This window comes from Verticillium nonalfalfae (genome assembly GCF_003724135.2).
Source record: "Verticillium nonalfalfae strain VnAa140/NRRL 66861 chromosome Unknown scaffold_31, whole genome shotgun sequence".
Taxonomy (NCBI): Eukaryota; Fungi; Ascomycota; class Sordariomycetes; order Glomerellales; family Plectosphaerellaceae; genus Verticillium; species Verticillium nonalfalfae.
Genome location: NW_021167256.1, coordinates 109,671 through 122,119, shown reverse-complemented (window position 1 = coordinate 122,119; position 12,449 = coordinate 109,671). Strand labels below are relative to the sequence as shown.

Sequence of the window (12,449 nt, the reverse complement as noted above, 5' to 3'; positions counted from 1 at the left end):
ATCCTGCCCTGTGAAACAAATATGGTGACCTGCCGATACCCAATCTTGAGGCACCTCAAAACCCCGAGCATCCTGTGCAACTCCCAAAATAGGCACTCCAAAAAGACCGAACGACGCATGCTTCTCCTATTTGTCACACGGTCGAGCCAATGGTACCGGCCTCACGTTGAGCCCACCGACTGACCCTCGAGTTCTTCCACTTTCGGCTCCTCATGTATGCAATCTGCTTTGAGATCCCTCTTGCTCTGGAAGAACCCAGTCCATCCATGTAACAAGCTTGTTCGTCTCCTCTCAGCGCTGTCACTCGACCTGGAACTCAAAATACTGCTTCTCCTCCGCCAAGTTCCATCCTCGTTGCATTGGTCCGGTATCCTCGCGTTGGAGTAGCTCCCTGGAGATGTCGAGGTCAGCTTGTCTGTCGGAGTGTACGAAGCGGGTGCCTCAGCGGCGGTGCACCACGTACGTATATTGCCCGCTCCACCGCGACCAAAGGACCGTCGCCGATTGCTATCGATATCACGTCCGTCCATGGTGAGCTCTTGTCCTCATCTTCAAGTTGTGGAGTGGATGGACGGTGCCAAGAAAATGCCCAGACAAACTGAGCGGCGAGGCTAGACTTTTTGGGCAGAGAGAGAAGAGGAAACAGAAGACGCCAGTGCCCTCGCCCGGTCGAGAAACGGGGTCCTCCCCTTCTCAAGAAAGAGGAACAAGCACCCGCTTGCTTTCCGGGGGGGCGACGCGCTCTGGGCCGTACGTCATCGGGATCTTCACAGCATTCCCTGTCCCAGATAAGACATGCCCCCATAATTGGGCCGGTCTCCCCCACGCCCGGGCACCCGGCATCCTACCATCCCCCCCCGGCGAAGGCCCTCTCTGGCCCCCCCGCAAAGCTTGGTATTCAGGTCCAGCGGCTGGAGCCAACTGCCGTTCCGAGACAGGCGATAGGGAGAGCGAGAGCCAGAGTCCCAGCCAGTCGCTCGCCGACCCGTCATCTCTCTGTGTCAATCACTTGGTCCCCTTTTCAGACAACAGCATGGGGGTTTCCGAGACGTGAAGAATTGCCAGTCATGTTCATCAGACTAATTACGGACTAGAGCGCACACCTAGGCTTGCTTACACTCTCGACGGACCTGCCCGCTAGCGGAGATGCAGCTGCGCGAAACCTGCAAAGCTCGCAGTCAAACCAGAACACTCTCCACCCGCCGTAGTAGCCAAACCAACAGCCACCTAAAGTAACCTGAACGGCGAAGAAGCAAACATCGAACCCCCCATCCGGTGGGGGAACTATCTCATTGATGCATGAACCCCCGAACACCTCAAATAACCCAATCACGTTCGTATCTCGTCAGCCCGCCGCGAAATAAAAGCTTCTCGAGCGCCGATGTATGCCTCTGCGGCTACCAAAACTCTCTTGCCCACCAAACGCCAGCTCGCGAGAAAACCACGCAGAGCCGTCCCGAACCGCAGAGGGAATTTTGAAGAATCAAAAAAGAAAAAGAAAAGTTAGAAACACAAAACAAAAGTGAATCATCTTAAGCCGACCCATAGTAACACGAGAACACGGGCCCCAGGTCTCGCGTCGGCACATCGGCGCAAATGACCGCCGGCACCAGCGCCTTCGCGTGGTGGTCGCCGTCCACGGATCCCAGCGCGCTGTCCGTGGGGCTCATGGGCATGACCTGCCTCAAACGCTCCTCGACGAGCCTGTCGAGGGCGCGCCGTTCAAACGCACCCACGTCGTCGAATGAGTCGGACTCCTCCTCGTCGAGGACGCCAGCGAGGCGCCTGTGACCCGCGAAGCGCAGCGGGGTCCTGCGCGCCTTGATCTTGCGGACAAAGTCTCGCCTGCGCTCGTGGTATCGCGCGGCACGAGCGCTCCAGAAGTCTTTGGCCATCTCGCCGAGCTCCTGTGTGCGCGCCGCGGCGTGGCCCGCCGGCGAGACGTCGACGTTGCGCTTCCACTTGCCTGGTGTGTAGGCGTTGCTGCCGCACACCATGGCCTTGACGTGGTTTCGAACCCTGGCGTCGAGGACCTTGCCAGAGCCGGGCAGGCTGTGATCGATCAAGCCCATAGCTCGCGCGTCGTAGGCCGAAAGTGGCGTCATGTCGCGCAGCAGCCTCCTCGCGCCGTCGACGCCACATCGTCCAGTGTACGAGAGAGAGTGATATTCTGACCCGTGAAGACCCAGCGCGCGATAGGCCGGGTTCAGTACTGTTTCCGAGCCAGCAATCACGACGTCGCAAGCGGCCGCCAGAGCCACGCCGCCAGCGGCGCAATTCCCTCGAATCGCTGCGACGGTCTTGATGTTTCGCCTGGGGAAGTCGTCGAGCAGGCACTGCACCACGTCGTCGATACGGTTGATGTTCCGCCATGACTCCTGGCCAGGGTCGGCGCTCGCCTCAATGACGTTGAGCGCGATGCCGTTGCTGAAGTAGGAGTTGCCGCCCATCAGCACCACGGCGCTCAGGGGCCGCTCGACAAGGTGTGTACGCGCGACGAATTCGAGGGCCTCGACGAGGCGGTCGCATTGGCTCGTGCTCATGGCGCCGTTGTAAAACTCAAAGTAGACGAACGCCACGCGTCGGGCGCCCGGCATGGACGTAAAGTCGACCCAGATCTCCTGATGCGTAGACGCCGCAGCCTTGGACCAGTCGACAGTGGCACGCGGTACTTGGGTGCGGCTGAAGGTGGCATCGTCTAGGAGGCCGAGCTCGCGGAGTCCCGACACGGCGGGCACCTTGGGCCACAGCATGGCGTCGACCTTTCGCTTGGTGCGCCGGATGTGCGAGATCCAGATGCCCTTGCCGTCACACGTCGCGACGCAAATGGCCTCATCTCGGCAGGCGATGATGGTGCCCGCTTGGGGTTGTCCCTCGAGCAGGTCACCTGCTTCCTCAACGGTGCCGCCGTAGACGAATAGGTTGCTTCCAAATAGCCCAGTGAGACAGCCGGGTTGAGAGTCAGCGGACCGGATTCTGCGTGAGATATCGCGCGCTGTGTGTTTCGTCATGTCGAAGTCGCGCTGGGACGCTTTGAGAAGTGGTCGATGTCGCGTCACACCGCCGAGAAAAGACTGCTGCAGTGTGACCGAAAGTTGCCGGTACACGGGATCGGCTTGGATGCGGGGCGAGATGGCGCTGGGGCGGACCGACGGACTCGACTTCTCGCGTCCTGGCGATGGTGGAGGCGTGAGGACGTTGGTGTGACGAGAGGCTGCGGTTGAGATGCGCTCGAGGGCTGCCAGAGTGGCGGTGAGGGCTGCTCGTGTCACAGGCCCGCGATAGAGGTTGGATTTGGTGGCGTCCGGGGCATCGATATCGATGGGGAACTGCTCAAAGGCCCAGACGGGGCCGGCGTCGAACTCCTCTACGGCCTGGAGGACGGTGACACCCCAGTGGGAGCGCCCCGGCCGTGTAGGTGCCGAAGACTGGAGGAGATAATCGACTGATGTCTCGGAACCGTCGTCGCCCATGAGCACCCAGTCGAGGGCGCTAGGGCCTGCATCACCTGGCGGGCCGGGATGGACGATGAGTGTGAGGTAGTTGAGGTAAATCTCGTTGGGCACCCGGGATGTAAGGAACGGGCAGATGATGAGGTCGGGCTGGGCCAAAGCGACAGCCTCGACCATGGCTTGGTCGGAGAGAGCATACTCGATGGTGATAGAGTGTGTCTTGGCCAGGGCCAGGTAGAGGCGTTGTGACAACGAGTTGTGCGCCGTGCAGAGGAAGAGAATGTTCATCTTGGCGGCGGAACGAGGTAGCTGCTGGGGGTGGCAGAAGGCTCGCCTCCAAGCTTCGGGCATTGTGGAAAGCCTCTCGTCATATAGAAGAGCGCGGCTATGTGTTGTACTGAGTGCCATGGTAAGGTTCAGCTTCACAGACACTGAAGGGGGGTATGGTATCATTGGTGTGTCTAAGAGCGAGACCCTAAGGAGCGTACTGTATCGCTAGTCTGGACGTGGCGCGACCGGCAGCTTAAGAAGCAAGCAAGAATGTGCCTGACATGATCCGGCCGGTTGCCTCAAGATGCGCTTGACATGAGTTCGACACATCTCTTTGCGCACGGGCTGGACTGCAACAGACGGCCCATTGAGGAACAGCTAGGCGCGTGAAGTGATGGTGAGCACCATGGCGCGAACGCTTTGACGCGCAACTAATCCGCTCCAAGACCAGATGAACGCTGCCATCTCAGTTGTGGATTGCGCTACGCCAATCAAGCCCTGTCATGCTTCTTCTGGTGCTTCCAAATAGAGGAGCATCCGTACTCGGGCCACGGGGTTATCGCGGATGAAGAATGGAGCTCCTTATTGCGCGAGTGTGCACTTGTGCGCGCGTCGTTGCGGAACTCGGACATCGGGACATGTGGTTGAGGTGGAATGAGGGAAACCCGGCCTAGACGTCTACCTTTCGGTGGAATAGTGCGACAGAGATGGTTGCTGGTTGCAACGACTAACAAATGGATTGCGGAGAAAGAGATAGAGAGCGCGCTGACTGGATCGTCCAGGGGGGATTGTTTCGAGCGAATACTTCGTCTAGTCCTGTTAGGGCGCAAGGCGACACGTCCAGCTGGTATCTCATTGGCGCTGGTCCAGTCCCTGACTGCTATTCGGCCTCTTTCTCTCAGGGCGAATGGTCGTTGGTCCGGGTACCTTGAGATGGCCGGAGGGCTGGTTCGTTGGTCCCTGGACCGGTGGTTGTGGCCGGACCATTTCTGGCCAGGCACCGCGATTCAGCTTTGTCAAAGAATCACACCTAGGCTGACATACTAGCTCGGACGGGGACGTTGACCTCAGCAGATCCCGGACCTCCTGTGATGGCCCGCGAGTGCGTCGATCATCCGACTCGGCAGGTTGAAAATGCCACAGGCCCACGTGTGGGAGCGGGAGCTGGACGGCCCAGAGAGGAAAAGTCGCGAAACTTGGGCGTCGGAGGCGTTCTTCTACGTCCATTTTTTTCGGCGCTCGTCGTCTGTCTCGTGCCTACCCACGGACCACCGGATCGCTGTCATCAGTCCTCTTCCGGCCGGTGCATTCAGCCCTCCAGAGAGGAGGTCCATGCCGCCGCCCACCATGGTTTGCTGTGGTATGAAGGCGCCCCTCAAACGCCGAAGGCCTCCCTGACACCCTCTCCTTCGTCAGGGGTCACGACGAATTCACATAATTCGCGCGCCAATTCGGCCGTCTCCTCGTCGATGCCCGCCTCGTACACCAAGTCTTCCTCTGCGAAATGAATGCGTGACAGCGAGAGGATGTACCGCTGCGGCCCTCCATATGCCATGGCCAGCTTGGATTGAATGTTGGCCGCGTCTGCTGTCGCCGGATCAGCGACGAGCCGGTGCAGGAGTAGTACGATCTGCTTGATCAGTCGGTGCAGACCCCCAAGGTCGTCGTCCGCGTCGTCCGCGTCGTCCGCGTCGTCCGCCTTGTCGGCCCCCAGATCTCCCGCCGGTGCATGGGCTGCCGCACGGTTCCCGCCGCTGCCAGCCGGAGAATCAGTGACAACAGGATCACTGGCATCGTACAGCTCGTCCACTAAACCACTCAGAGTCGTCACTAGTCTGGGTATGGCGTTAACATGATTCGCAACTTGGAGCGCCCCAAACTGAGACTGAGTGAACGCGGTGAGCGTGCGCAGGACCCCCGATCCGACCGTGTGAATCAGACGGGGCGTTGATGCCGTTCGTGGCAGGTCAAGCAGGTTGCATGTGAGCTTCTCGATGATCATATAGGCGACCGTCTCCGGGTCTTTGCCCATTTCTAGAGGGCCGACCGAGGCAGATAGCACGGAGGTGCACAATAGGTCCATCATACCCAGGATGTCGTCAAGCCGCTGATTTGGGGTCAAGAAGATCAGCACAAAGTCCACGGGCATCATGCTCCAAAAGTTGGCCTGCTGCGTCTGAGCGCCCTCTTCCGTCTGAACGATTGCGCTCACGCTTGCCATGGCTGCCAGATGGAGGAGTGACAAGATGTGCGTCGTGTCGATCTGCTGCTGCAGCGAGTCAGCAGCGGGGTCACCGGAAAGATCACCGTCTGTGCTCTTGTAGCGCAGTTCGAGCACCATGTACATGGACCTCTCTGCGGCTGGCACCAGGCTGTGGATGAGGTTGGGTGCCACTGACACAGTCTGGAGTTGGAGTGTAAACGCCAGAAGCGACACCAGGTCCCAGATCGGTCGATAATACGCCTCGTCCAGGCACTGGTGCCACATTGTCAGAATGAGGTGAGAAAAGTCGATAAGGAGCTGCAGGGGATCATGCACGTTCCCCATTCGCGGCAAGCTCTGATAAATCTGGGCGGCAAACGAGGTGTCTGGGTCTGATGGAAAGGCATAGCGCGAGAGAATATCGAATGTTGGAGGCTCCCCGTGCAGAGACCCATGGTCGAGAACGAGCTGAAGGAACTGGGCCGGGGTTAGCAGTTGGCACCGTGGCGACGATGGGCCGACTTACATCGAATGGGAGGGTATTCGCGGACGATACCGCAAATAATTTCGGGGCCGTGGCACCTGCATCAGCATTCGACTGTACGAGGTCGCCTTCGTGGGTTTCCAACGCCATGACGGGACTGTCCACCACAGGCCGTTTCCGCTTGTTCTTTGTTGGTGTCCGTTCGGTGAGTGGGATGGCCACGGGCCCGGCGTCCCTCGACTTGCCTCGTCCTTTGCTGGGGCTGAGAACAATGTCCATCTCGTCAAAGCCGTCGGCCATGCCCCAGGCCTTGCTGGTCTTCTTCGGCGTGTTCGTGGCAGAGCCGCCACTGTCGTTCCTCTGCACGCCGGGCGCCACATTCGCTCGCCTCGCTCGAGCACTGGTTTCCTTGACATCTCGCTGAAGAAATTGCAATTCGGTAGCGGCATTGTTCTGAGCAGCGACGGCTTGCTCGACCAGCCTCTGCTGCTTGGCCTCCTGTTCAGCGTTTTGTTTCTTCAGCCTGGCCACCTCTGTGGTGTATTCCTGCTGCGCCTTGGACGAGTTTGCCCTGATGATGGCGACTTCTCCCTTGGCCGAGTAGAGTTCTGATTCGAGAGCCTTCAGGCGTTGCTGCATAGCAGCAACAACATCGTTTCCCGACTCCCGCGGCGCCTGAGAAGCGAGCGGCTGCTGATAGGCCGGCCTGACTGTCGGCAGCGCAGGACGAGCAAACTGGCTGTGTTGTGGTCTGTATGATGCGCCTATGGGAGGTGGTATCTGTGAGGCCAGGGGCTGGCCGTGCGTCGTGTTGACAACGGTGTATCTTGACTTCGCGGAGATGTCCCATCGTGACGATGGCGGGATCGGGGCCGCCGGGGGTCGGTTCGCTACTGGCAAGGGTGGTTTTTGATGGTAAGGTCTCGGTCCCGTGTTCGTCGATGTACCGACGGGGGCTTGCGGAAGCAGGCCATCGATCAATTCGGTATCATCAAGGTCGTCGTCCTCGAATTCGAGGTCATTGTAGGGGTTGTCGGCAGGTTGCTGTGTCCGTGGCGGGGCCTGGGTCTGGGCCTGAGTGAACTGTATGGCATTGTTCTCCAGCTCCTGAAGAGCATTGGGGTTGAGGTCGTCAAAGCCGTCGTCGGAGTAGTTGTCCATCGCCAGTAGCTACGATTGACGACTATGGCGCCATCAGGGAGATAGGATTGGGGACGTAGCCTGGTTCTCCAACACAGAGTGGCCAAGGATGTTTTTCGACGAAGGCCATCTCGAGTACAGCCTTATCGCTTATCAGGCGATCCCAGCTCGCGTTGCAACGCGACTTGGCGTGTGCTTGTAGAGTGCCTTCGTTAGGTGCCTACCCTTGGTACCTACCTAGGTACGGTATGCTTATCTAATAGAGCACATCAGTAATCAGGCCATGCAGGCTCTGACGTAACCAAGAGGCAGCCCAAAGACCAGGCCGGGTTCTGCAAGCGAAATGGTGGGTAGGCACGGGCTTTCTGGCGTGGCTGCCACAAAAAACCAATTGCTGACGGCTGATTCAAGGAGCAGGAGCCAGGAGCAAGGCGCGAAATGCCAAGCGGCCCCCTACGTAAGGGACCTAGCTGGTAGAACTGGGCCAGCACTCAGCGCCCAGCATACAGCCCTTGGGGTAGTAGGTAAGCGCAGAACCAAGTCCCCGACGCTTCCTTTCCCCGAAACCAGCGACCTTGCTTTACCTCACCTTGCCAATCTTACCTCCTCACACCCATCCATCACGGCGACCCAACTGACGACTCTGCTCGTCCGTCGCCTCCACGATTCGCAGCGCTTTCCGCACCTGCATCGCCCGACGCCATCTTCACTGTACCTGAAATTTTAGGTATCGGTCTCGTCGACTTTGCGCGCCTACCCGATCCGGCCAACCCGAGCGCGCACGCACTGGACGAGCTGCCCCCAAACGAACCGGGCCAGAGCAGCCTCTTCGTCCGCAGCGACAGTTCCTCATCCCGCGTTGTTTAAGACCACCTGTTGAGAACAATCTGGGTCGAACGGTTGCCGCCAGACCAAGAACCGTCATCGATTCGCGAATCATTCCGCACGATGCCGCGCGGGAAGAGAGGGGTCAAGTTCCCCCACAAGGCCAACAACGGCAACGCCGATGGCCGTCGCTCCAGCTTTAGCGACTACAGCGAGGATGGCTCTCCTATCAAGCAGAGGTCGGGATCTGGGCAGCAGGCGCCGCTAGACGGCATCGCGGAGGTACGTCGACGCAAATCCTTGGGCAGGGCATCGACACGTGCTCATCCGCCTGCTTCGAACTCGTAGCCTTGAGATGACTTTTTTTTTTTTTTGCTGATTCCAACACCCCTGTGCACAGCAGCCACAGTTGTCGCCCGCCGAGGCTGCCGCCGAGGAGAAGCGCGTCGCCCACGAGAAGAGGAAGACGGACTTCAAGGTCCGCACCTTTTGGACTTTTGTCATGTTTGCTGGCTTCTTCGCCGCCCTCTTTTCCGGCCACATGTACATCATCTGCGTCATGACGGTCATTCAGGTTGTCTGCTTCAAGGAGGTCATTGCCATCGCGAGCGTCCCCAGCCGGGCTCGTCAGCTGCGCCCCTCCAAGAGCCTCAACTGGTACTGGCTCGTCACCACCATGTACTTCCTCTACGGCGAATCTGTCATCTACTACTTCAAGCACATTGTGCTGGTCGATAAGGTCCTCCTGCCGCTGGCCACCCACCACCGCTTCATCAGCTTCTTCCTCTACATCTTCGGATTCGTCTTCTTTGTCACTACCCTGCACGCAGGCCACTTCAAGTTCCAGTTCACCCAGTTCGCCTGGACGCACATGGCGCTGTACCTTATCGTGGTCCAGGCACACTTCGTCATGAACAACGTTTTTGAGGGCCTCATCTGGTTCTTCCTACCCGCGGCCCTCGTCATCACCAACGACATCTTCGCCTACATTGTGGGCATGACCTTTGGGCGTACCCAGCTGATCAAGCTGTCGCCCAAGAAGACGGTTGAGGGCTTCGTTGGCGCCTGGGTCTTCACCATTGTCTTTGGCATCATCCTGGCCAACATCTTGACGCGTTCCAGCTACTTCATCTGTCCTGCCCACGTGAGTTGACCTGGTTTGACCAAGCGCGCAAGAAAATGCTAATGTATAACAGGACCTCGCCTCGAATATCTTCACCGGACTCGAATGCACCCCCAACCCGGCCTTCCTGCCCAAGACGTACAAGCTCCCCGACCTGGTTTTCCTTCCGCCCAACACCGATATCTCCTTCACTGTTGCCCCTATTCAGTTCCATACCCTTGTTCTCGCCACCTTTGCCTCACTCATCGCGCCCTTTGGCGGATTCTTCGCATCTGGCCTCAAGCGCACTTTCAAGATCAAGGACTTTGGCGATTCGATTCCCGGTCACGGCGGCATGACTGATCGCATGGACTGCCAGTTCATCATGGGTTTCTTCACATACATCTACTTCCACACCTTCGTGTCTCTCAACAAGGAGGCTAGCCTCGGTGCTGTCTTGGAGCTGGCCATCACCGGCCTGACGCACGAAGAGCAGAAGGAGCTGATCACGGGCCTGGGCCGCTACCTCAGCAACCAAGGTCTCGTCAACGGAGAGGTCGTAAGTCATGTCTAACATTTTCTGCTACTGAGCACGCTGCTAACAACAAGCCTCAGCTCTCTGCGTGCCTTGACAAGGCCCTGCAACATGCGTAGTGGTCAGGAACCCTTAACGGCTCCCCGTCACAACATGCTTCGTGCACGCAGTGTTGCAAATACCGATTGCACGGCATCGTCTTGTAGTCCGGGACTATGTAGACGCAAAAGCACAGGATTTAATGATAATACATGTAACATTGACCAGCGGTATCGTCCTTCATGACTGACTCCCCTCAACGGGTATATATCCACAATACGACCTACTTTCATGATCCGTCTGACCTGCTGCTGTATCTGGCTCACCAGTGGCACGGCGCTCGCAAAATGCATTCCAAGTGACTTGTCAGGGGTGCCTGTCACGTGTATCCCAAATTGTGGTGTCGTGACACACGGATACGTCGACAACCGGTGCCTGCTCAAACCGCGAAGGAGACCGTCTTGCACACATCGCCAACCTGTATGAGCGATGTACGCTTGGCCTCCGCCCGGCTTTAGTAGTAATGGTATGGGGAGGATGGGCGGCAATGAATATTCGCGGTTACCTCTTCTGTCTCCTTTCAATGCACAAAGAGTGCTGGCCAGTATGCGACGAACAGTGACTCAACAATGTGTCTCATGCAGACTGGCAACGAACCCCAACACCGGCATGCGCCAGCCACGCACGGCATCTGAGACCCCCGGTGCGGAGGCACAACGGACCAACAGTGAGGCGGCATCGGCGGCGGGGGCGAAGCGGCAGTGTGGGGCAGCGGCGAGTGCTGGTCGATCTGCATCGAGGTGCGGGGGTGAGCAGCCAGTCGGTCAAAATCGTGTCAGCCTTTGCATTCGCATCTGTGTAGTGCTGTGGCTCTCCAGTGACGACTGCAACATAACATGACGACCGCTGCCGGTGCCCAAGACGCGGCCTGGGCCGTAGCGATCCACCGCCCGCTCACGCGCCGAGGCCACGGCCCCGGACTCATCATCTTGACGGAGGAAGGCCATGGGGTTCCGAAGGACGGTGTGCTTGACCCCCCGCCCGCGCAGAAATGGGCCGAAGAGGGATATGCGATTGCCGCTGTCACGATCGGCGCAGACGCGGAGACTGTAGATCTGAAACAGGTTCTGCAAAATGCGGCTGACGAGCTCGACGAGCTCGACGTCTGTGATCAGAAAGGCCGCTGTGGTCTTATCAGTGAGCTCCTTTGAGCCCCCTCTACCCGGTGTGACAGCTCTGCAGTGCGTGCTGACATGTTCTCGCAGTCTATGCCGCTGCCTCGAGCCCGGTCCTGGCAAATCTCGCCAAGGAAGGTCCCATCGCGAGCATCGCAGCCGTGGTGTTCTTCGGGGCCCGCGTCGCCTACGGCCACGGCCCTGCGCTGGCGCACGTGGCCGGCTCGGGCGCCGGCCAGACGGCGAGCCTGGCAAACGGTGGGAAGCACTACCTGTACCCTTCTGCGAGGCCCTTTTTCGGGATTCCCGCCCACGCTGATTATCACGCGGCCTCGGCTTCCCTCGCCCACACGCGAACGCTGTCCTTCCTCAAGCCCCTTTTCGGGGGGCCCTACTTCGACATTGAAGCTGTATGGGAGGAGCACACGCAGTTTGAATTCGGCGAACGAAGCGTCGAAAAGACCATGGCTACCATGGTCGAACAGCCCTACGTAAGTCTGGCATGGAGCCTTTCACGTTCGACGCAGAGGACCGCCGAAAGGAAGCCAGGGAAGCTGACGCAAAGGGCGGTAACAGGTCAACCACGTCCCGACGCTGACAGGAGGCGTCGGCCGTGAGCGTCTCACAGACTTCTACCGCCATCACTTCATCTTCAGCAACCCGGAGGACACGGAGCTCGAGCTCGTCAGCCGAACGGTGGGCATTGACAGGGTGATTGACGAGTTTGTTTTCAAGTGCACCCATGATAGGGTGATTGACTGGCTGTACGTGTTCTTCTCTTGTTTCTCTCTTTTCTTTTCTTTTTTTTCTTTTCATGGCGTCGAACCCATATCTTTCCTCTCCTGTTTCCTGGAGACAAGAGGCTGACACTTGACAGGCTCCCCGGGGTGCCCCCGACGGGCAAGGCGCTGACGATACCGTTCACCAGCGTCGTCAACGTGCGGGGCGACCGGCTTCACCACGAGCACATTGCGTGGGACCAGGCGACGGCATTGCGGCAGCTGGGACTGCTGCCAGAGTACCTGCCCTTCCCATATGCCATTGATGGCCAGACACCGGCAGAGGGTCGGCGGTTCGAGTACCGGGTGCCGGTAGGTGGGACAGAGACGGCGGCGAAGCTGGCGGACGAAGGGGCTGTCGAGTCCAACGCCATGTTTGCGTACACCACGAGGGAGGTGTGACGGAAGGCTCGTCGAGGAAGGGCCTAGATCGGACATTTGAAAT

At 58.8% G+C, this 12,449-nt stretch overlaps 4 protein-coding genes across 4 annotated transcripts; 2 read left to right on the top strand and 2 right to left on the bottom strand.

Annotated features, from left to right (window-relative positions):
- Window positions 1-1,532: 1,532 nt before the first annotated feature.
- Window positions 1,533-3,905, bottom strand: D7B24_005234 (uncharacterized protein; the record flags this gene model as incomplete). The annotated part of the gene is made up of 1 exon (XM_028639393.1): window positions 1,533-3,905. One exon carries the CDS (start codon window positions 3,903-3,905, stop codon window positions 1,533-1,535), a length of 2,373 nt encoding a protein of 790 aa, XP_028496247.1.
- A 1,192-nt stretch (window positions 3,906-5,097) lies between these two features.
- Window positions 5,098-7,570, bottom strand: D7B24_005233 (uncharacterized protein; the record flags this gene model as incomplete). Its single annotated transcript, XM_028639392.1, has 2 exons — window positions 5,098-6,402; window positions 6,452-7,570. The coding sequence occupies 2 exons, from the start codon at window positions 7,568-7,570 to the stop codon at window positions 5,098-5,100; spliced, it is 2,424 nt and encodes an 807-aa protein (XP_028496246.1).
- Window positions 7,571-8,497: 927 nt separating this feature from the next.
- On the top strand, window positions 8,498-10,130 carry D7B24_005232 (uncharacterized protein; the record flags this gene model as incomplete). Its single annotated transcript, XM_028639391.1, has 4 exons — window positions 8,498-8,656; window positions 8,775-9,518; window positions 9,571-10,035; window positions 10,092-10,130. 4 exons carry the CDS (start codon window positions 8,498-8,500, stop codon window positions 10,128-10,130), a joined length of 1,407 nt encoding a protein of 468 aa, XP_028496245.1.
- An 816-nt stretch (window positions 10,131-10,946) lies between these two features.
- D7B24_005231 (uncharacterized protein) lies at window positions 10,947-12,406 on the top strand (the record flags this gene model as incomplete). Its single annotated transcript, XM_028639390.1, has 4 exons — window positions 10,947-11,247; window positions 11,316-11,716; window positions 11,802-11,989; window positions 12,103-12,406. The coding sequence occupies 4 exons, from the start codon at window positions 10,947-10,949 to the stop codon at window positions 12,404-12,406; spliced, it is 1,194 nt and encodes a 397-aa protein (XP_028496244.1).
- Window positions 12,407-12,449: the final 43 nt, after the last annotated feature.